The sequence below is a fragment of the Dendrobates tinctorius genome, unplaced genomic scaffold (assembly GCF_039654945.1).
Source record: "Dendrobates tinctorius isolate UK_male_01 unplaced genomic scaffold, ASM3965494v1 ptg000130l, whole genome shotgun sequence".
NCBI classification, from domain to species: domain Eukaryota; kingdom Metazoa; phylum Chordata; class Amphibia; order Anura; family Dendrobatidae; genus Dendrobates; species Dendrobates tinctorius.
The window spans coordinates 379881-405168 of record NW_027361798.1 but is presented as its reverse complement, the minus strand read 5'-3'; the positions used below and the strand labels follow the sequence as shown (position 1 = coordinate 405168).

The window sequence follows — 25288 nt, the reverse complement described above, 5'->3', positions numbered from 1 at the left end:
GGAGCAAAATCCTCTTCATGCATGACAATGCACCATCTCATGCTGCAAAGAATACCTCTGAGTCATTGACTGCTATGGGCATAAAAGGAGATAAACTCATGGTGTGGCCACCATCTTCCCCTGACCTCAACCCTGTAGAGAACCTTTGGAGTATCATCAAGCAAAAGATCTATGAGGGTGGGAGGCAGTTCACATCAAAACAGCAACTCTGGAAGGCTATTCCGACTTCATGCAAATAAATCCAAGAAGAAACTCTCCAAAAACTCCCAAGTTCAATGGATGCAAGAATTGTGAAGGTGATGTCACAGAAGGGTTCCTATGATAGCATGTAACTTGGCCTGTTAGGATGTTTTAGAGCTAAATAGCTTTTTTGTTCAGTGAATGTGACCTCCTAATGCTGCAAATTCCACAAATGAACATTTTCAGTTCTTTAAAACAGATCAAATGTTTAGAAATTCTACTGTGCCTAATAATTTGGAACAGTGCAATTTGAGTTTTTATTCATTTTGGAGATTATACTGTTATCATTGGGAGGTTTCTTCAATAAAATTTGATGTATACTCTAACGGGTGATGACTTTTATTAGACTGACTGTCATTTGTACTGACTATTTAGGAAAATCAAAGAAAAATATCATTTGCATAATAATTTGGAACACAGTGTAGATATATGAAACTGAAATAGCTGTTGCAAAAACCAAAATTGTTATAAAGAAAAAAGGTTAACATTAATAGGGGTGCCCAAACTTTAACATATGACCGTGTATATATATATATATATATATATATATATATACATATATATATATATTACATAGATATACAACCTTTATACAAACAGCAACCGGGACGTAACTTAAAGGGGTTAATGAGACTTTACAACCCCTTACATTCTCCCTTCCTTTTAACATGCTTGTCCCCAATCATAAAATGTTAATATTTACACAAAACACTCCACGCAGGGAGAAATATGGAGACCCAATATGAGCCGAGTATATAATTCTTCAAAGGAAGAAAAACTACCTACAAAGGAAGAAAAACTACCTACAAAAAAAAACTACCTACAATTCCAACAACTATTTGCTCTTTTTCTTCCTAATCCTACTGATTTCAGGTGACATCTCCCCCAACCCTGGTGCCCCATCCCCCAACCTCAACCCCTACCTCATATCGAAACCATAATAATCTTATTAATATTACTTGCACTCCCTCATCTCAATCTTTTAATTGTACCCTCTGGAATCCACGGTCTGCTTGCAACAAGCTTCCTTTCCTACACAACTACTTTCTGAACAACTCTCTTAATCTGTTGGCCCTCACTGAAACCTGGATTTAGGATTCTGACACTGCCTCTCCTGCTGCCATTTCCTACAGTGGCTTACAATTCTCCCCCTCCTCGAGACCCACAAACAGTCATGGTGGTGGAGTCGGCATACTCCTGTCCCCACAATGCACTTTCCAGGTCATCCCCCCAGTTCCATCACTCTTATTCCCTTCTTTTGAGGTCCACACCATCAGGCTCTTTCGTCCCCTCTCCCTCAGGGTAGAGGTCATATACCGGCCCCTAGGCTCACCCACCCACTTCCATGACCACTTTTCAGCCTGGCTGCCGTACTACGTGTCCTCAGAACTTCCAACCCTTTTCCTGGGAGACTTCAACATCCCCATTAACAGCCCTACTTCCACATCTGCATTCCAGCTTCTATCAATAACCACCTCTCTAGGCCTCTCAGAGCTTTCAACCTCTGAGACACACAAGGACGGTAACACCCTTGATCTGGTCTTTGTCCGGCTCTGCGCAATCTCCCACCTAAATAACTCACCGCTTCCACTCTCTGACCACAACATTCTCTCCTTCATGCTCACAAATCCTCACCCACCCCAGCTCACTCCTACCTACCACACAGTCAGAAATCTACAAGCCATTAACCCTCAGACACTTTCAGACTCCCTACACTCAGCACTGTCCCCAATCTCCTCTTCTTCCTGTCCTAATCTGGCTGTTCATCACTACAATGACACTCTTAGAAGCACCCTTGACCAAGTAGCACCCCTCACCCTCAGAATCTCCAAGCACAGAGTAAAACAGCCTTGGCTCACATCGCAAGCTAAACTTCTCCAGCGATGCTCTAAGAGTGCTGAACGCCTATGGAGAAAAACCCGCACACCAGAAGACTTCATCCACTTCAAATTTATGTTAAGAACCTATAACGCTGCCCTTCACCTTGCCAAACAGACCTACTTCACCACCTTGATCTCCTCACTAGCCAACAACCCCAAGAAACTTTTTGACACTTTTCACTCCCTCCTCAGGCCAAAAGCACAAGCCCCTATCACAGACATTTGTGCTGATGACCTGGCCTCCCACTTTACAGAAAAAATAGATATCCGTCAGGAAATCTGCTCCCAACTACCAAGTGCTGTGACTCCCATCCCTTCCTGCATCTCCCCTGGCTCACTTTCCACATTTGATCCCATCACAGGAGAAGTCTCCAGACTCCTCTCTTCTTCTCGTCCGACTACATGCACTACCGATCCCATTCCCTCACATCTCCTCCAGTCTCTCTCTCCAGTCGTCACAACCCACCTAACTACAATCTTTAATCTCTCCCTCTCCTCGGGCATTTTCCCATCCTCCTTCAAACACGCCATCGTTACTCCATTACTAAAGAAACCCGCTCTCGACCCATCCTGTACAAACAACTACAGACCAGTCTCCAATCTCCCCTTCATATCTAAACTTTTGGAGCGCCTTGTCTACTCCCGCCTTACCCGTTACCTCTCCACTCACTCCCTTCTAGACCCTTCACAGTCCGGCTTCCGCCCCCTACATTCGACTGAAACTGCACTCATCAAAGTGACCAATGACCTTCTGACAGCAAAACGTAATGGTTACCACTCTCTGCTCATTCTTCTTGACCTATCTGCAGCTTTTGATTCTGTTGACCACCATCTCCTACTCTCTACGCTCCAGTCACTAGGCATTAAGGACACTGCTCTCTCCTGGTTCTCTTCCTATCTCTCTGACCGCTCCTTCAGTGTTTTGTTCTCTGGCTCCACTTCATCTCCTCTTCCTCTTGCTGTCGGGGTACCTCAGGGCTCAGTCCTTGGCCCCCTTCTCTTCTCTCTCTACACAGCCCCAATTGGACAGACCGCAGATTTGGCTTTCAGTACCATCATTATGCTGATGACACACAACTATACACGTCATTCCCCGACCTTACCCCCTCTGTATTACAGAACGCCAGTGACTGTCTGTCCGCAGTCTCCAATATCATGTCCGCTCTCTATCTGAAACTCAACCTCTCTAAAACTGAACTTCTTCTGCTCCCGCCGTCTACTAACCGCCCTAAATCTGACATTTCCCTCTCCGTATGTGGCACCTCAATAACACCCCGGCAGCAGGCGCGCTGTCTGGGTGTTATGTTTGACACCAATCTCTCCTTCACATCCCATATACAATCTCTTGCCCACTCTTGCCACTTACACCTAAAGAACATCTCTATAATCCGCCCTTTTCTCACCATGGAAACGACAAAAACCCTCACTGTAGCACTGATCCACTCCCAGCTGGATTACTGCAACGCTCTATTAATTGGCCTCCCCATCACTCGACTATCCCCTCTCCAGTCCATACTTAATGCAGCAGCCAGGGTTGTCCATCTGGCTAATCGGTACTCGGACGTGTCCGCTCTTCGTCAGTCATTACACTGGCTGCCCATTCATTATAGGATCCAATTCAAATTACTCGTTCTCACCCACAAAGCTCTCCACGGTGCGGCACCCCCCTACATCTCCTCCCTCATTTCTGTCTATCGGCCTAGCCGATCGCTGCGCTCTGCAAACGACTTTCGACTAACCTCTGCACTAATCCGTACCTCCCACTCCCGACTCCAAGACTTCTCCCGTGCTGCTCCTATCCTCTGGAATGCTCTACCCCAAGAAATTAGGACTAACCACAATTTGCACAGTTTTAGGCGCTCCCTCAAAACACATTTGTTCAGAGTGGCTTATCACGTTCAGTAATCACAGTCATTCTATGTGTAAGTGTGCGTGTGTAGCCCATTCACTATCTCCATCCATCCTTCACTCCCTCAAGATGGCTGGACCATCATTATAAATACACCATTGTAAATACACACCTGTACTCTGTATCTCCCCCACCTCATTGTAGATTGTAAGCTCTCTCGAGCAGGGTCGGCTTATTTCATCTTATTTTGCTTTAATTATTGTATTGTTAATGTTGTTACTTATGACTTGTGTTTTGAAACTGTTAAACTGTAAAGCGCTGCGGAATATGTTGGCACTATATAAATAAAGATTATTATTATTATTATTATTATTATTAAAGGAAGGCGGCCCTCTTCCTTTAAACATGGTACTAGCTGCTCTAATTTATGTTGAAGATTGAAGCACGTGATGTGATGGGATGTATATATACCACCTGTTCCTGCTAGGAACATATACCGTATTTTGCGGATTATAAGATGCTCAAGATTATAAGACGTACCCCAAATTTTGAGGGGAAAAACAGGAAAAAACATTTTTTCAACAAAATGGTGGTGCTTCTTATAATCCATGTGTCTTATTGCTTACCGGGGGGTGGTGGTTGTTTTGAAGCAGGTTCCCAGGGTCGCTGCTGGAGGAGGAAAGAGTGGAACGTTGCTGCAGGCCACAGGCTGGGATGAGAAACTGCCAACATTTTGAGAAAAGCCAGAGCCCCCGCAGTTCCTTGGTTTCCTATGTGGAGGACTCCGAGAAAATGGCTGCCGGGGGTGGCGCATGCACACATGGAAATCTTGGCACCAAGACCTTTGGAGATGAGATCTCAGTGCTGATCACTAATCCTAAGGCCCCGTCACACTAAGCGATATCACTAGCAATATCGCTAAAGCGTCACCGATTTTGTGACGCAGCAGCGATATTGCTAGCGATATCGCTATGTGTGATACTTACCTCCGATCGGCTCCCCCGCTGGCTATCGCTGATCACGCGAGAACATCCTGGACCGTTTCTTGTCGGCCGCTTCCTGCTAGGCTTCCTACTGGCGCCGAAGAGCGATGCGTGGACGCGGGAGGACGTCTTCATCTCTGCATCTGACAGGTAAGTAACGACCGCCAACCGCTGCTGTGTGGCAGCTCACTAGCGACCATTTAGCGATGCACCAGCGATCCTGACCGGGTCGTATCGTGGTCGGGATCGCTGGTGCATCGCCAAATGTGACAGGACCCCTAGTCCTAACTCTTTCCAGAGTTATAAAAATAATTAAATTTTATTAGAAAGTTATAACAAATGTTTGACTTGTAAAATTCAAGATAGGGCCCCACCAGGTCTCTGTTATCACAAAACCTCAGGGGTGAGAGGAGAATTGGGAGCTCTGGAAGAGCACAGTGCAGCCTCAGCTTATAAAGGCCCCGTCACACATGACGATTTACCAGCGATCCCGACAACGATATCAACGTGTCAGGATCGCTGGTAAGTCGCTATGTGATCGCTGGTGAGCTGTCAAACAGTGCGCGGCATCGCTGTGTTCTGTTAGTTACCAGCGCGCTGATGCAGGGAGCTAGTAACTAACGTACACATCGGGTATCCATGGGACGTGCGTCCCTTGGATACTTGATGTGTACGGTAGTTACCAGGTACCTGCATCAGCGCGCTTGGTAACTAACTGAACGATCCTCCCACAATCCTCCACGCACTGCAGGGGGCGTAACCAGAAGATCCCGAGGAAATTCAGAGGCCCATTTGCTCCGCTGCACCTGGTACCAAGGCAACTACCAACACAACCGGGGCCCCCAGGGGCCAGCCACGCGGCCCGGTGCAGGCGTCCATTCCCGGGGGTGGGGGTGTATAGCAGAGGCTGGTGCTATACACCCGAGGGAGCAGAAGTCACAGCCTGCCCGCCAGGCCTGCATCAGCGCGCTTGGTAACTAATGTACACATCGGGTATCCAAGGGACGCACGTCCCTTGGATACCCGATGTGTAGATTAGTTACCAGCTGATCGCTGGGCTCCCGCCGGTCACACGCAGCGATGCGTGCTGGCCAGCGGGAGCCCAGCGACCAAAGAAATGTCCTGGGCTTTCCTGCAGCGATCAGCGATACCGGCAGTGGGGCCGGTCGGTCGCTGATTGCTGTCACACACAGCGATCTCGCTGGTGAGATCACTGTTGTGTCACAAAACTTGTGACTCAGCAGTGATCTCGCTTACGAGATCGCTATGTGTGACGGGGCCCTAAGTTGCGTAGATGAGTTTGTCAATGTCTTTTATACTCTGTGTAGACAGACGAGATGACAGAACTCACTGAGAGCGTTGCTATCTCGGTTGATGCCAGCAGCCGATAACAAGCTTATCTCGACTACTGCGCTCTGCATAGGAACCTGTGGCTAAATCCTAGATGTCAACCAGCTGTTTCAACCATCCAGTTCTCTGGCCTCCAGGTGGGCACGCACTCCTATGTATTATATGTTCAGTCGTCCTAGTGAATGTTCACAATCGCAGCATTGTTTTCTCAACCAACTTAATGAGCTAAAATGTGTTTTATAAAAATGTGCTCAATGAATGTGCTCTGTCTCACAGCTAAGGTTCAGCAGGAAATCGATAAGACAACCAAGTCCCTGCGTCTTCCCGAGATCATGGACAAAGCCCAGTTGCCGTATACAAACGCCGTCATGCATGAAATCCTGAGAGTTTTTGACTTGGCGCCCACCGCTTCTCCCCATGCCGTTACTGAAGACGTCGTGTTCAGAGGTTACACCATCCCAAAGGTACCGGAAATTTTCCTCACTACATATTAAGCCCCAATCACACACCAACGTTTCAGCCTTTCTGGAAGAATGATGAAGAATGATGCAGCATTTTTATTTTTTGTTTTTGCTGCATTTTTTATGCAAATTGAAAACTGCTTTTTACAGTACTATGAGATTTCAGAAATCTCAAGCTGCAAAAAAATGCAACAATCATTTCTCCAAGGTTGTGCGCTATATTTAAGTGTTTCTGGTGATAATGGCCTGAGCCTGGTGTTGGGTTTGGCGCCATCTAGCAGGGGGGATATATGGGTAAACATGACTGTCCTTTGATTCTGTGCTTTATGTAATGAATCCCATGCAAATCCTTTGCACAAGTCCCTCTTGCTGGTCGTCTTCCCTCAGTCCATACACCCTCTGATCAGACAGTGTCTCTATTTTTAGGCTGTGTGGCCACGTTGCGTTTTTTATGCGTTTCCGCCGCGAAAATGCATTAAAAACGCTAATAAAACGCATCCCCATGCAATCCTATGGGATTCCGCAGTTGCTGTGTCAATGCTGCGGATTTTACCGCAGCGGAATCGCATAGCGGTAAAATCCACAGCATGTCCATTATTTCTGCAGAATCGCGGTGATTCCGCCGCCATAGGATTGCATTGAAACGCTCACTTTACGCATGTGGCTATGGCCACCGTGCGTAAAGTAAGCGCTTCATGTGTGGATGGTACCCAGGGTCTAGGGGAGCGGAGACTCTCCTCCATGCCCTGGGTACCATATTCCTGTGAAAAAATAGAATAATAGAATTAAAAAAAAAAATAGGGATATACTTACCTTCTGGCAGCCCCCGGAGCCTTCCCGCCCTCAGCCACGCTGCCAGCAACTTCCGTTCCCAGGGATGCATTGCGCGAATGACCTCTCATGACGTAGCGGTCTCACTTGATGCTATATCATCAGAGGTCATTGTCGCAAGGCATCGCTGGGAACGGAAGTTTCTGGCAGTGCCAATGAGGGGCGGGACGACTCCGGGGGCCGACGTAGGGTAAGTATAGCTCTATTTTTTACTTTTTAAACTATTTTCACATCCTATCTTTTACTAATGATGCTGCATAGGGAGCACCAATAGTAAAAAGTTGGTCACACTTGTCAAGCACTATGCTTGACAAGTGTGACCAACCTGTCAATCACTTTTCCAAGCGATGCTTCAAATCGTTTGGAAAAGCGCAAGCATTCTGCAAGCTAAAAACGCTTGTGTTTTGCGGGAAAACGCATGAGAAGTCCGCATGCATTTTACCCGCGGCAGGGAGTTGCGGAAATGCTGTGGACATTTCCGCAGCATTTCTGCAACATGGGCACTTAAAAGCACAAGAAAAAAGATCGTCTAAAAGTCCAAATTTAGAAAATTGTAAATTTTTATTATAAATATTATAAGTATACCAAGTTAAAAATGATTGTATATGGTCCAAATTTCAAAATACATATAGTAGATTTGTAAAGCTTATCTGTATGCTACAAAAACCTGGGGCACACTTATCCAGGATATCTAGAATAGATGTGGAAATATCAGTGTATAATGCTGCAACAAAATTCATAAAGTGACAAAAAAATGTACATGACAGGTATATAAAATATAAATTATGCTCCAAAATTTATATATTATGTGTATAGTGCATATGGTAAAAAAAAATATATATATGTATATATAAATATAAAAATTCCTACAAAAAGAAGGTAAATTGCAAATAGTGCAATGAAAACAAGCACATTATATATTTATATTTATACTATTTGCTCTTTACCTTCTTTTTGTAGGAATTTTTATATTTATATACACATATATATATATATTTTTATGTATTTATTTTTTTACCAAATGCACTATACACATAATATATAAAATTTTGAGCACAATTTATATTTTATATACCTGTCATATACATTTTTTGTCACTTTATGAATTTTGCTGCAGCATTACACACTGATATTTCCACATCTTACAGATATTACAGATAAGCTTTACAACTCTACTATTTGTATTTTGAAATTTGTACCATATACAATCATTTTTAACTTGGTATAATATTTATAATAAAAATTTACAATTTTCTAAATTTGAACTTTTAGTCGGTCTTTTTTTCTTGTGCTTTTATGTTGATTTTCTGATTGTCCATTAAGTGTGGAATTTTCTATATTGTAACTTTTACTTGTATTTTATATTTGGACTTCTTATTTATATAATAACAAATCCATATTTTTTTACACATTGGGCTGGAGTTACCCTTTCTTGTGATTTATTTCTCAACATGGGCACTTAGCCTTACACTTGTTGATTAATGTTAATCGCCTCTGCAGTGTTTGTCGCCCTCTAGTGGTTCCCCTATTTTTAACACTTGTCTTTTAAGTCCTTGTTACAACAAACTTTTATACTTTTTATATGCTTTTTATATTCTCATCGTGGCTGCATACATTTTTTGTAGGTTCTTCTTGATTTATTTAGTGTTTTATAGCCATTATGATCTATGGTGCACTGTTAGGGTATGTGCACACGTAGTGAAATCTGCTGCGTTTCTGCAGCGGTTTTGGCTCTGCGGAAACGCAGCAGATTTTGCTGCGTTGTACAGTACCTTTATTTTCAATGGAAAAAAAAAACGCAGTGCACATGATGCGGATTCTTCCGTGCGGTTTTGCTGCGGTTTACAATCCGCAGCATGTCAATTGTTTGGTGCAGAAACGCTGCAGTTTTACACCTCATCCATTATGAGGTGTGAAACCGCAGGGCAAAACTGCAGATAAACCGCAGGACAGTCCTGCGGATTGACCTGCGGTTTTCTCTCCAAAATCCGCACACCCAAAAAACTACGTGTGCACATAGCCTTACTTCTCTTTCTTTTGATTATATATTCTTTTGATACTCATCGTGATTATTTTTACCACTACTCCTATTTAATAATAATGTTTCTATAGTGCCAACATATTCCACAGCACTTTATTTACCACTCACTGCACCATCCTGGATAGCGGCTGTATTTGTGGTGATAATTCTCCGTTAGCTGATAAGATATATTACCAGGTTTCTTACATTCAGATCTGCTATTGATTTATGCAGTTTGCTGGATGTACAGTTCCCATTTTATATACACAATTAAATCGTAAACCATAAAATTAAGAGAGTCATATTATACCTCCATTCTCATATTTTATGAAAGCGGAAGCATGTCACATTGTGAACGACACAAGACAAACAGTAAAGTGGGATGTGGAGGGAAATATACTGTGAGGACATCATACTGTGTGTGGGGGGAATGTACTGTGGGGACATCATACTGTGTGTGGGTGAACGTACTGTGGGGACATCATACTGTGTGTGGAGGGAAATATACTGTGTGGACATCATACTGTGTGTGGGGAATGTACTGTGGGGACATCATACTGTGTGGGGGGAATGTACTGTGGGGACATCATACTGTGTGTGGGGGAATGTACTGTGGGGACATCATACTGTGTGCGGGGGAACGTACTGTGGGGACATCGTACTGTGTGTGGGGGGATTGTACTGTGGGGACATCATACTGTGTGTGGGGGAATGTACTGTGGGGACATCATACTGTGTATGGGGGGAATGTACTGTGGGGACATCATACTGTGTGTGGGGGGATTGTACTGTGGGGACATCATACTGTGTGTGGGGGAATGTACTGTGGGGACATCATACTGTGTGTGGGGGAATGTACTGTGGGGACATCATACTGTGTGCGGGGGAACGTACTGTGGGGACATCATACTGTGTGTGGGGGAATGTACTGTGGGGACATCATACTGTGTGTGGGGGAATGTACTGTGGGGACATCATACTGTGTGCGGGGGAACGTACTGTGGGGACATCGTACTGTGTGTGGGGGAATGTACTGTGGGGACATCATACTGTGTGTGGGGGGAAGGTACTGTGGGGACATCATACTGTGTGTGGGGGGATTGTACTGTGGGGACATCATACTGTGTGTGGGGGAATGTACTGTGGGGACATCATACTGTGTGTGGGGGAATGTACTGTGGGGACATCATACTGTGTGCGGGGGAACGTACTGTGGGGACATCATACTGTGTGTGGAGGGAAATATACTGTGTGGACATCATACTGTGTGTGGGGAATGTACTTTGGGGACATCATACTGTGTGTGGGGGGATTGTACTGTGGGGACATCATACTGTGTGTGGGGGAATGTACTGTGGGGACATCATACTGTGTGCGGGGGAACGTACTGTGGGGACATCATACTGTGTGTGGGGGAATGTACTGTGGGGACATCATACTGTGTGTGGGGGAATGTACTGTGGGGACATCATACTGTGTGCGGGGGAACGTACTGTGGGGACATCGTACTGTGTGTGGGGGAATGTACTGTGGGGACATCATACTGTGTGTGGGGGGAATGTACTGTGGGGACATCATACTGTGTGTGGGGGGATTGTACTGTGGGGACATCATACTGTGTGTGGGGGAATGTACTGTGGGGACATCATACTGTGTGTGGGGGAATGTACTGTGGGGACATCATACTGTGTGCGGGGAACGTACTGTGGGGACATCATACTGTGTGTGGAGGGAAATATACTGTGTGGACATCATACTGTGTGTGGGGAATGTACTTTGGGGACATCATACTGTGTGTGGGGGGATTGTACTGTGGGGACATCATACTGTGTGTGGGGGGAATGTACTGTGGGGACATCGTACTGTGTGTGGGGGGATTGTACTGTGGGGACATCATACTGTGTGTGGGGGGAATGTACTGTGGGGTCATCATACTGTGTGTGGGGGGAATGTACTGTGGGGACATTATACTGTGTGTGGGTGAATGTACTGTGGGGACATCATACTGTGTGTGGGGGAATGTACTGTGGGGACATCATACTGTGTGCGGGGGAACGTACTGTGGGGACATCGTACTGTGTGTGGGGGAATGTACTGTGGGGACATCATACTGTGTGTGGGGGGAATGTACTGTGGGGACATCATACTGTGTGTGGGGGGATTGTACTGTGGGGACATCATACTGTGTGTGGGGGAATGTACTGTGGGGACATCATACTGTGTGTGGGGGAATGTACTGTGGGGACATCATACTGTGTGCGGGGGAACGTACTGTGGGGACATCATACTGTGTGTGGAGGGAAATATACTGTGTGGACATCATACTGTGTGTGGGGAATGTACTTTGGGGACATCATACTGTGTGTGGGGGGATTGTACTGTGGGGACATCATACTGTGTGTGGGGGGAATGTACTGTGGGGACATCGTACTGTGTGCGGGGGAACGTACTGTGGGGACATCATACTGTGTGTGGGGGGAATGTACTGTGGGGACATCATACTGTGTGTGGGGGGATTGTACTGTGGGGACATCATACTGTGTGTGGGGGAATGTACTGTGGGGACATCATACTGTGTGTGGGGGAATGTACTGTGGGGACATCATACTGTGTGCGGGGAACGTACTGTGGGGACATCATACTGTGTGTGGAGGGAAATATACTGTGTGGACATCATACTGTGTGTGGGGAATGTACTTTGGGGACATCATACTGTGTGTGGGGGGATTGTACTGTGGGGACATCATACTGTGTGTGGGGGGAATGTACTGTGGGGACATCGTACTGTGTGTGGGGGGATTGTACTGTGGGGACATCATACTGTGTGTGGGGGGAATGTACTGTGGGGTCATCATACTGTGTGTGGGGGGAATGTACTGTGGGGACATTATACTGTGTGTGGGTGAATGTACTGTGGGGACATCATACTGTGTGTGGGGGAATGTACTGTGGGGACATCATACTGTGTGCGGGGGAACGTACTGTGGGGACATCGTACTGTGTGTGGGGGAATGTACTGTGGGGACATCATACTGTGTGTGGGGGGAATGTACTGTGGGGACATCATACTGTGTGTGGGGGGATTGTACTGTGGGGACATCATACTGTGTGTGGGGGAATGTACTGTGGGGACATCATACTGTGTGTGGGGGAATGTACTGTGGGGACATCATATTGTGTGCAGGGGAACGTACTGTGGGGACATCATACTGTGTGTGGAGGGAAATATACTGTGTGGACATCATACTGTGTGTGGGGAATGTACTTTGGGGACATCATACTGTGTGTGGGGGGATTGTACTGTGGGGACATCATACTGTGTGTGGGGGGAATGTACTGTGGGGACATCGTACTGTGTGTGGGGGGATTGTACTTTGGGGACATCATACTGTGTGTGGGGGGAATGTACTGTGGGGTCATCATACTGTGTGTGGGGGGAATGTACTGTGGGAACATTATACTGTGTGTGGGTGAACGTACTGTGGGGACATCATACTGTGTGTGGAGGGAAATATACTGTGAGGACATCATACTGTGTGTGGGGGGAATGTACTGTGGGGACATCATACTGTGTGTGGGTGAACGTACTGTGGGGACATCATACTGTGTGTGGAGGGAAATATACTGTGTGGACATCATACTGTGTGTGGGGAATGTACTGTGGGGACATCATACTGTGTGTGGGGGAATGTACTGTGGGGACATCATACTGTGTGTGGGGGAATGTACTGTGTGGACATCATACTGTGTGCGGGGGAACGTACTGTGGGGACATCGTACTGTGTGTGGGGGGATTGTACTGTGGGGACATCATACTGTGTGTGGGGGAATGTACTGTGGGGACATCATACTGTGTGTGGGGGGAATGTACTGTGGGGACATCATACTGTGTGTGGGGGGATTGTAATGTGGGGACATCATACTGTGTGTGGGGGAATGTACTGTGGGGACATCATACTGTGTGTGGGGGAATGTACTGTGGGGACATCATACTGTGTGCGGGGGAACGTACTGTGGGGACATCATACTGTGTGTGGGGGAATGCACTGTGGGGACATCATACTGTGTGTGGGGGAATGTACTGTGGGGACATCATACTGTGTGCGGGGGAACGTACTGTGGGGACATCGTACTGTGTGTGGGGGGATTGTACTGTGGGGACATCATACTGTGTGTGGGGGAATGTACTGTGGGGACATCATACTGTGTGTGGGGGGAATGTACTGTGGGGACATCATACTGTGTGTGGGGGGATTGTACTGTGGGGACATCATACTGTGTGTGGGGGAATGTACTGTGGGGACATCATACTGTGTGTGGGGGAATGTACTGTGGGGACATCATACTGTGTGCGGGGGAACGTACTGTGGGGACATCATACTGTGTGTGGAGGGAAATATACTGTGTGGACATCATACTGTGTGTGGGTAATGTACTTAGGGGACATCATACTGTTTGTGGGGGGATTGTACTGTGGGGACATCATACTGTGTGTGGGGGGAATGTACTGTGGGGACATCGTACTGTGTGTGGGGGGATTGTACTGTGGGGACATCATACTGTGTGTGGGGGGAATGTACTGTGGGGTCATCATACTGTGTGTGGGGGGAATGTACTGTGGGGACATTATACTGTGTGTGGGGGAATGTACTGTGGGGACATCGTACTGTGTGTGGGGGGAATGTACTGTGGGGACATCGTACTGTGTGTGGGGGGATTGTACTGTGGGGACATCATACTGTGTGTGGGGGGAATGGACTTTGGGGACATCATACTGTGTGTGGGGAAATGTACTATGGGGTCATCATACTGTGTGTGGGGGGAATGTACTATGGGGTCATAATACTGTGTGTGGGGGGAATGTACTGTGAGGACATCATACTGTGTGTGGGGGGAATGTACTGTGGGGACATTATACTGTGTGTAGGGGAATGTACTGTGAGGACATTATACTGTGTGTGGGGGGAATGTACTGTGGGGACATCATACTGTGTGTGGGGGAATGTACTATGGGGTCATCATACTGTGTGTGGGGGGAATGTACTGTGGGGACATTATACTGTGTGTGGGGGGAATGTACTGTGGGGACATCATACTGTGTGTGGGGGGAATGTACTGTGGGGACATCGTACTGTGTGGGGGGGGATTGTACTGTGGGGACATCATACTGTGTGTGGGGGAATGTACTGTGGGGACATCATACTGTGTTTTGGGGAATGTACTGTGTGGACATCATACTGTGTGTGTGGGGGGGAATGTACTGTGGGGACATCATACTGTGTGTGGTGGAATGTACTGTGGGGACATCAAGCTGTGTATAGGGGAATGTACTGTGAGGTCATCATACTGTGTGTGGGGGAATGTACTGTGCCTACATCATACTGTGTGGGGGGAATGTACTGTGGGGACATCATACTGTGTGTGGTGGAATGTACTGTGGGGACATCAAGCTGTGTATAGGGGAATGTACTGTGAGCTCATCATACTGTGCGTGGGGGAATGTACTGTGTGGACATCATACTGTGTGTGGGGGGAATGTACTGTGGGGACATCATACTGTGTGTGGTGGAATGTACTGTGGGGACATTATACTGTGTGTGGGGGGAATGTACTGTGGGGACATCATACTGTGTGTGGGGGAATGTACTATGGGGTCATCATACTGTGTGGGGGGAATGTACTGTGGGGACATCATACTGTGTGTGGTGGAATGTACTGTGGGGACATCAAGCTGTGTATAGGGGAATGTACTGTGAGGTCATCATACTGTGTGTGGGGGAATGTACTGTGTGGACATCATACTGTGTGTGTGGGGGAATGTACTGTGGGGACATCATACTGTGTGTGGTGGAATGTACTGTGGGGACATCAAGCTATGTATAGGGGAATGTACTGTGAGGTCATCATACTGTGTGTGGGGGAATATACTGTGAGGACATCATACTGTGTGTGGGGGGAATGTACTGTGGAGACATCATACTGTGTGTGGGGGAATGTAGCGTGGGGACATCATACTGTGTGTGGGGGAATGTAGCGTGGGGACATCATACTGTGTGTGGGGAATGTACTGTGAGGACATCATACTGTGTGTGGGTGGAATGTACTGTGTGTACATCATACTGTGTGTGTGGAGGAATGTACTGTGGGGACATCATACTGTGTGTGGAGGAAATGTTCTGTGGGGACATCATATTGTGTGGAGGATTGTACTGTGGAGAAATCATACTGTGTGTGGGGAATGTACTGTGGGGACATCATACTGTGTGTGGAGGGAATGTACTGTGGGGACATCACATTGTGTGTGGGGGAATGTACTGTGGGGACATCATACTGTGTGTGGGGGAATGTACTGTGTGTGGGGGAATGTAGGGTGGGGACATCATACTGTGTGTGGAGAAATGTACTGTGGGGATGTAGGAGGAAGGGCCCCCGCCGAGTGTCGGGGTCGGAACCTAGGGGACCGTCATCTAGGTTCCTAGGGGGTCTGTTTCCAGGGAGCAGAGTTAGGGGACGGACCGCTGAGACTTCCAGGACGGTTGGGGGAGGAGCAGGAGACCGAGATTGCGCCAGGGAGCCAGAGCCTCCAGCAGTAACCAGAGAGAACAGCGACAGGAGGGAGACACTCGGTGGACCACAGGGAGACGGCACCGAGCCGACCGACAGAGGACCACGGCTTCCCTCCAGCCTGCGGCCGTTGCCGCCTCGCTCCAGCCCGCGGCTGTGGCCTGTCCGCTGCCGCCTCACTCCAGCTTGCTCCAGTCCGTGGTAGCGGCTGGGCCGTCGCCTCCCGCAGGTCGCCTAGTGCAGTCTTGGGCTGCGCAGGTGGCCCACTAACCGTCACTCAGAACCACCGCTGCCCGCCCCTGTCCGGGTGCTGCGGCCTCCACTCTCCCACTCGCAGGCAGTTTCCCACCGCCTCCGTTGTGGGACATCCCGCCAGAACTCTACTAGGGCCTGTTGTGCCCCTGCCTCGCTGGACGCAGGAGCGCCTGAAGACTTTGCCAGATCCTCAGCAGCTAGGCCCAGCGGCTGCGACGCCGAGGCACCATCGAACAGCATTCCGTTGGACGTCAGGAAGGTTAAGTGACACATAGTAACTAAGAACCTGTAGTCGGCCATACCACGGCCCTATAGTGACCGGACTTCGCCGGGGTAGTCGTGTTCTCATAATAAGTGTTTGCTTGTATTTGGTCCCTGTGAGGACAATTGCTGTTATCGTGCTTGGTTGCTTAGTATCGCCCACCGGCATCCATCTATAAAAGTTACTACCTAAAGTTCAATCCGTCTCGCGTCTTGTCACTGCATCCCGTGTACCTGCTATGACTACAGGGACATCATACTGTGTGTGGGGGAATGTACTGTGGAGACATCATACTCTGTGTGGGGGAATGTACTGTGGGGACATCATAGTGTGTGTGGGAGAATGTACCGTGGAGTCATCATACTGTGTGTGTGGGGGAATGTACCGTGGAGACATCATACTGTGTGTGTGGGGGAATGTACCGTGGAGACATCATACTGTGTGTGTGGGGGAATGAACCGTGGAGACATCATACTGTGTGTGTGGGGGAATGAACCGTGGAGACATCATACTGTGTGTGGGGGGATTGTACTGTGGGGACATCATACTGTGTGTGGGGGAATGTACTGTGGGGACATCATACTGTGTGTGGGGGAATGTACTGTGGGGACATCATACTGTGTGCGGGGGAACGTACTGTGGGGACATCATACTGTGTGTGGAGGGAAATATACTGTGTGGACATCATACTGTGTGTGGGGAATGTACTTTGGGGACATCATACTGTGTGTGGGGGGATTGTACTGTGGGGACATCATACTGTGTGTGGGGGGAATGTACTGTGGGGACATCGTACTGTGTGTGGGGGGATTGTACTGTGGGGACATCATACTGTGTGTGGGGGGAATGTACTGTGGGGTCATCATACTGTGTGTGGGGGGAATGTACTGTGGGGACATTATACTGTGTGTGGGGGGAATGTACTGTGGGGACATCGTACTGTGTGTGGGGGGAATGTACTGTGGGGACATCGTACTGTGTGTGGGGGGATTGTACTGTGGGAACATCATACTGTGTGTGGGGGGAATGGACTTTGGGGACATCATACTGTGTGTGGGGAAATGTACTATGGGGTCATCATACTGTGTGTGGGGGGAATGTACTATGGGGTCATAATACTGTGTGTGGGGGGAATGTACTGTGAGGACATCATACTGTGTGTGGGGGGAATGTACTGTGGGGACATTATACTGTGTGTAGGGGAATGTACTGTGAGGACATTATACTGTGTGTGGGGGGAATGTACTGTGGGGACATCATACTGTGTGTGGGGGAATGTACTATGGGGTCATCATACTGTGTGTGGGGGGAATGTACTGTGGGGACATTATACTGTGTGTGGGGGGAATGTACTGTGGGGACATCATACTGTGTGTGGGGGGAATGTACTGTGGGGACATCGTACTGTGTGGGGGGGGATTGTACTGTGGGGACATCATACTGTGTGTGGGGGAATGTACTGTGGGGACATCATACTGTGTTTTGGGGAATGTACTGTGTGGACATCATACTGTGTGTGTGGGGGGGAATGTACTGTGGGGACATCATACTGTGTGTGGTGGAATGTACTGTGGGGACATCAAGCTGTGTATAGGGGAATGTACTGTGAGGTCATCATACTGTGTGTGGGGGAATGTACTTTGCCTACATCATACTGTGTGGGGGGGAATGTACTGTGGGGACATCATACTGTGTGTGGTGGAATGTACTGTGGGGACATCAAGCTGTGTATAGGGGAATGTACTGTGAGCTCATCATACTGTGTGTGGGGGAATGTACTGTGTGGACATCATACTGTGTGTGGGGGGAATGTACTGTGGGGACATCATACTGTGTGTGGTGGAATGTACTGTGGGGACATTATACTGTGTGTGGGGGGAATGTACTGTGGGGACATCATACTGTGTGTGGGGGAATGTACTATGGGGTCATCATACTGTGTGGGGGGAATGTACTGTGGGGACATCATACTGTGTGTGGTGGAATGTACTGTGGGGACATCAAGCTGTGTATAGGGGAATGTACTGTGAGGTCATCATACTGTGTGTGGGGGAATGTACTGTGTGGACATCATACTGTGTGTGTGGGGGAATGTACTGTGGGGACATCATACTGTGTGTGGTGGAATGTACTGTGGGGACATCAAGCTATGTATAGGGGAATGTACTGTGAGGTCATCATACTGTGTGTGGGGGAATATACTGTGAGGACATCATACTGTGTGTGGGGGGAATGTACTGTGGAGACATCATACTGTGTGTGGGGGAATGTAGCGTGGGGACATCATACTGTGTGTGGGGGAATGTAGCATGGGGACATCATACTGTGTGTGGGGAATGTACTGTGAGGACATCATACTGTGTGTGGGTGGAATGTACTGTGTGTACATCATACTGTGTGTGTGGAGGAATGTACTGTGGGGACATCATACTGTGTGTGGAGGAAATGTTCTGTGGGGACATCATATTGTGTGGAGGATTGTACTGTGGAGAAATCATACTGTGTGTGGGGAATGTACTGTGGGGACATCATACTGTGTGTGGAGGGAATGTACTGTGGGGACATCACATTGTGTGTGGGGGAATGTACTGTGGGGACATCATACTGTGTGTGGGGGAATGTACTGTGTGTGGGGGAATGTAGGGTGGGGACATCATACTGTGTGTGGAGAAATGTACTGTGGGGATGTAGGAGGAAGGGCCCCCGCCGAGTGTCGGGGTCGGAACCTAGGGGACCGTCATCTAGGTTCCTAGGGGGTCTGTTTCCAGGGAGCAGAGTTAGGGGACGGACCGCTGAGACTTCCAGGACGGTTGGGGGAGGAGCAGGAGACCGAGATTGCGCCAGGGAGCCAGAGCCTCCAGCAGTAACCAGAGAGAACAGCGACAGGAGGGAGACACTCGGTGGACCACAGGGAGACGGCACCGAGCCGACCGACAGAGGACCACGGCTTCCCTCCAGCCTGCGGCCGTTGCCGCCTCGCTCCAGCCCGCAGCTGTGGCCTGTCCGCTGCCGCCTCACTCCAGCTTGCTCCAGTCCGTGGTAGCGGCTGGGCCGTCGCCTCCCGCAGGTCGCCTAGTGCAGTCTTGGGCTGCGCAGGTGGCCCACTAACCGTCACTCAGAACCACCGCTGCCCGCCCCTGTCCGGGTGCTGCGGCCTCCACTCTCCCACTCGCAGGCAGTTTCCCACCGCCTCCGTTGTGGGACATCCCGCCAGAACTCTACTAGGGCCTGTTGTGCCCCTGCCTCGCTGGACGCAGGAGCGCCTGAAGACTTTGCCAGATCCTCAGCAGCTAGGCCCAGCGGCTGCGACGCCGAGGCACCATCGAACAGCATTCCGTTGGACGTCAGGAAGGTTAAGTGACACATAGTAACTAAGAACCTGTAGTCGGCCATACCACGGCCCTATAGTGACCGGACTTCGCCGGGGTAGTCGTGTTCTCATAATAAGTGTTTGCTTGTATTTGGTCCCTGTGAGGACAATTGCTGTTATCGTGCTTGGTTGCTTAGTATCGCCCACCGGCATCCATCTATAAAAGTTACTACCTAAAGTTCAATCCGTCTCGCGTCTTGTCACTGCATCCCGTGTACCTGCTATGACTACAGGGACATCATACTGTGTGTGGGGGAATGTACTGTGGAGACATCATACTCTGTGTGGGGGAATGTACTGTGGGGACATCATAGTGTGTGTGGGAGAATGTACCGTGGAGTCATCATACTGTGTGTGTGGGGGAATGTACCGTGGAGACATCATACTGTGTGTGTGGGGGAATGTACCGTGGAGACATCATACTGTGTGTGTGGGGGAATGAACCGTGGAGACATCATACTGTGTGTGGGGGGGAATGTACTGTGCGGACATCATACTGTGTGTGGGGGGAATGTACCATGGGAATGTCATACTGTGTGTGGGGGAATGTACCGTGGGAACATCATACTGTGTGTAGAGGGAATGTTCTGTAAGTACATCATACTGTGTGTGGGGGAATGTACTGTGTGGACATACTGTGTGTGTAGGAGAATGTTCTGTGGGATCATTATACTGTGCGTGGGAAGGAATGTCGTATTGTGAGAGCATCATACAGTAGGGGATGTACTGTGAGGACATCATACAGTGGGGGAATGTACCGTGGAGACATCATACTGTGTGGGGGGGAATGTACAGTGGAGACATAATACTGTGTGGGGGGAATGTACCGAGGAGACATCATACTGTGTGGGGAGAATGTACCATCGGAACATCATACTGTGTGTGGGGGAATGTACTGTGGGATCATTGTACTGTGCGTGGGAAGGAATGTACTGTGAGGGCATCATACTGTGGGGGATGTACTGTGAGGATACTGTGGCGCCCCTGAGGCTCAGTCGCCACAGAGGTACTGCACCTTCTCCTAAGGTGTGGTGCCCCACCATCCTGGTAAGGTGGGTACTAATGACCACACTCCAACATTCAGAAGTCAGTCTGAAGGAGAATCAGAGGAAGTCACTTGGAGAGGAGTGAGGAAAGGAGATCCCTGGAAGAGGGATGGAGGAAGGAGTGCTGCAGCAGGCCTGAGTGACCCAGGTCTGCTGGCACGGGAAAGGAAAGAAAGAGAAAGACATTGAACTGAAGCCTGAGCTTCCATAGGAAAGAAAGACAAGTACGGAACATAGGAGAAGAGGGAACACAGAGGACGTGGGTTAGGAGAGAACCCTGCCTAGAAGTTCTAAGCGCAAGGCCGGGGCCCGGTCCCCGAGGTTGTATGGACACTAATGGTTCTGCAGCAGACACCGGTGGAGTAGTGGGCTGTAAATGCACTACTCCCATCTAAGACTTGGGGGCACAACAGCAACACGGATAGAGAGCCAGGACTCAGGAGTAAGGAGTCCCCGAAGCAGGCTACAGCTGTCTGCCATACAAGTAGAGTTCTTGGGAACATCTGATGGGAGGAACTCCAGTGTAACTCAGTACTAGGAGATCTTCACACTTAAAGGCGCTATAGAGGAGACGTTCAGAAAAGGTACATAAGTTGGCGGAGAAGGGAGCATTCCATCTTGCCTGGAGGTTGACTGAGTCCCTGACCCGGAGGACACGGCATGGAAGCGGGCACTACAGACTGTGAGTAAAGCTTTGGAACTACATGCCCTGGTGTCCTCCATTCCTTCCTGCGTTCGCCTGCTTGGCACTGCTGCATCCCCTGCGCCGGACACTACACCATCTAAGTGTCACTTCACCTATTCTGCCCTGGGACAACAGCCCTGCCTCTGGAGGGCAATAACACCACTGCTGCACCACACCATCTGTCCCAGAGGATCTGTCTGCAGCGTCGACTTGACAGCTCACTTGCCGAGCACCACAGGTGGCGTCACGAACTATTCCATTAACTACATTCCACCATAAGCATTACCCGCCATTACTTGGGCGCCCAGGGCCACGGACCGGGTCACCGCTGCTGTGACACACCACCCGCTGATACCGGCCCGGTACCGAGTAACCCCGCAGCCCTGGGAGGGTGACCCAAACTTGGCGTCACGAACAGGATGACGAGACCTGATGCCATCGGGTTCTGTGTGCCTTGGACTTAAAACTTTTGAGAATGTGCCGAAGACCCAATTTAATAGACTGTAAAATGAACATTAAAAATGGCCGTTGGCATGGAGAAGAAGGGCGTGACGAGATGGGAGGTCCTAGGAAAAGACCGCGAAAAGTCTTGGGCCTCCCCTGCTTGAATTACTATGTGACAGCGACATGGCCCACCCCCCGAGGGATTCGTATACTGGCTTGGTATGGAGGCGCTGGAAGAAGACGCCGCCCCAAGAAGGAGGGGCAGAAGCCAGTGGCAGGAAAGGGGCCGAGGCAGGAAGAAGAACGCCAGAACGCCATGATGGAAAGAGAAGACAGAAGAACAGGGGGAGGAGAAGCCACTTGCCCCCAGGCTGCCCCTGCGGAGGCTGCGACCGCTGATACACCCTCTGCAGCGGCCGCCACCACCTCATAACCGATATTGCCATTGGATGAGTCCCGTCCGGAGGAGATATATGAGGGCTCTGGAGCAGAACGGAGGCCCGGGACCGCGCCCCCGTCTGAACCGGGCACGGTTGCACCGGCCTCCACAGACGACCCCGACCGACACCGGCCTTACCCCTGCCCAAATCCAACTGCGGTCCACCCCATCAACAACTCCGGGAGTTGCGGCTGCCGCTGTCCACTACCAGGTGCCGGGACTAGAACCTCGCCTGGAGGCCCAAGGTACGACCATCGCCCCCGACCTGACCCTAGTCTTGGGAAAGGAACCCACAAGTAGAAATGGCCCTATTGACCTCCGCCGGCAGCCTCGGGCTGCAGTGCTGCCAACCGAGATCCCAATGGATACTGAAGAGTCGGACTCTGAGGTAGCAGCGTCAACCCTGGCCGAGTCGCCAACAGCAGCAGAAGTGCCATCGGTGGTAGCAGATATGCCGTCCCCGCAGGCAGTAGACATTTTTATGGCCCTTTCTATTACCCCGACCAGCCCTCATCTCTCCCTTTGGGAAGCAGAATACATGCGTTTAGCAAGCAACCAGCAACAGGATAAAGACACCCAAAGTATTTCATCTGGTAGCAGTTCCCAATATGCAGCTTCCAGAACCCCAGGAGGGAACAACAACCATTAATCTCGTTACCCAGGAGGGTATTTGCACCCTTGTGCTTTAAAGTTATTTTTGTTTATGCATCATGTTTTTCCAGTGTTGCCCTGTTTTGCTGGCAGCCTTTCCATTGAACTGCAGAGATCATGAACGCTGAATGGTCCAGAACTGTAATTGTAAATAGTTGCACCTCTTTAGGTGCCCTCTCTTGGTTTTACATAGGACACTTTGCGAAGATAAGGTCTACCTCATCAAAGGACACTGCAAAAGATCCCGGCTGGGAGCGGTGTCCAACACTTACAAGAATTATTGAACATTTTAATGTAAAGTATTTGATAATGATGTGTCTTATGAGAGTAAATGGCTTTTATATAGAATGTTTTAATAAAGAGATGAGAGATTTGGATAGAGACTAATAAAGAATTGAAAATGGCACTAGGGTTGTCAATCAGAGTTAAGAGAGAGTAGAAAATGTGCACTAAAGATGAAAAGAAATGTGTTGATGAAGAATACTGAAGTGATAGTGAGTAACAGACAATAGCACTTTGAATTGAGTATTGTATGGAAAATTGGACTTTTGACTTAGAATTTTAGATAGTTAATTAAGAATTGTTTGCAACATTCAAGAATGAGTGCCTCTCACATTGGAAAGTTTAGTAAAAGAAATGTTTATTCAGCATTACAAAAATTTTGTATGTTCCTGTATTGTCAACTTTGTTTGCCTTGCAGCCCGCAGACGTGCTGTGTTTAATGGGGGGGTATGTGGCGCCCCTGAGGCTTAGTCGCCAGAGAGGTAGTGCCCCACCATCCAGGTAAGGTGGGAACTCCTGACCACACTCCAACACTTCCACTCCACATAATAGAGTAGTTCAGCAAAACCACATTGCGGCTCCTTGCTTAGAGAGCAGAGCACCTTTGGTGGTTCCCTGCTCGGAACACTAAACGTGCTGGGAGGTGGGTGGAGTTGAGAATACATAAAAGAGTGGGAAGGTTTAGGATTAGAAGTCAGTCTGAAGGAGAGTCAGAGGAAGTCACTCGGAGAAGAGTGAGGGAAGGAGATCCCTGGAAGAGGGATGGAGGAAGGAGTGCTGCAGCAGGCCTGAGTGACCCAGGTCTGCTGGCACAGGAAAGGAAAGAAAGAGAAAGACATTGAACTGAAGCCTGAGCTTCCATAGGAAAGAAAGACAAGTATGGAACATAGGAGAAGAGGGAACACAGAGGACGTGGGTTAGGAGAAAACCCTGCCTAGAAGTTCTAAGTGCAAGGCCGGGGCCCGGTCCCTGAGGTTGTATGGACACTAATGGTCCTGCAGCAGACACTGGTGGAGTAGTGGGCTGTAAATGCATTACTCCCATCTAAGACTTGGGGGCACAACAGCAACACGGATAGAGAGTCGGGACTCAGGAGTAAGGAGTCCCCGAAGCAGGCTACAGCTGTCTGCCATACAAGTAGAGTTCTTGGGAACATCTGATAGGAGGAACTCCAGTGTAACTCAGTACTAGGATATCTTCACACTTAAAGGCGCTATAGAGGAGACGTTCAGAAAAGGTACATAAGTTGGCGGAGTGTTGGAAGGGAGCATTCCATCTTGCCTGGAGGTTGACTGAGTCCCTGACCCGGAGGACACGGCACGGAAGCGGGCACTACAGACTGTGAGTAAAGCTTTGGAACTACATGCCCTGGAGTCCTCCATTCCTTCCTGCGTTCGCCTGCTTGGCACTGCTGCATCTCCTGCGCCGGACACTACACCATCTAAGTGTCACTTCACCTATTCTGCCCTGGGACAACAGCCCTGCCTGTGGAGGGCAATAACACCACTGCTGCACCACACCATCTGTCCCAGAGGATCTGTCTGCAGCGTCGGCTTGACATCTCACTTGCCGAGCAGCACAGGTGGCGTCACAAACTATTCCATTAACTACATTCCACCATAAGCATTACCCGCCATTACTTGGGCGCCCAGGGTCATGGACCGGGTCACCGCTGC

The 25288-nt window shown here is 49.0% G+C and overlaps 1 protein-coding gene across 2 annotated transcripts in view; it reads left to right on the top strand.

The window, feature by feature from the left end:
- Window positions 1–25288, top strand: part of LOC141047907 (cytochrome P450 2C7-like) — a 217590-nt gene that overhangs the window by 145179 nt on the left and 47123 nt on the right. For both annotated transcript variants that reach the window (XM_073543226.1, XM_073543227.1), the window contains one exon: window positions 6579–6766. In XM_073543226.1, the coding sequence (XP_073399327.1) occupies window positions 6579–6766 (188 nt within the window). The remainder of the gene's footprint in view (window positions 1–6578; window positions 6767–25288) is intronic.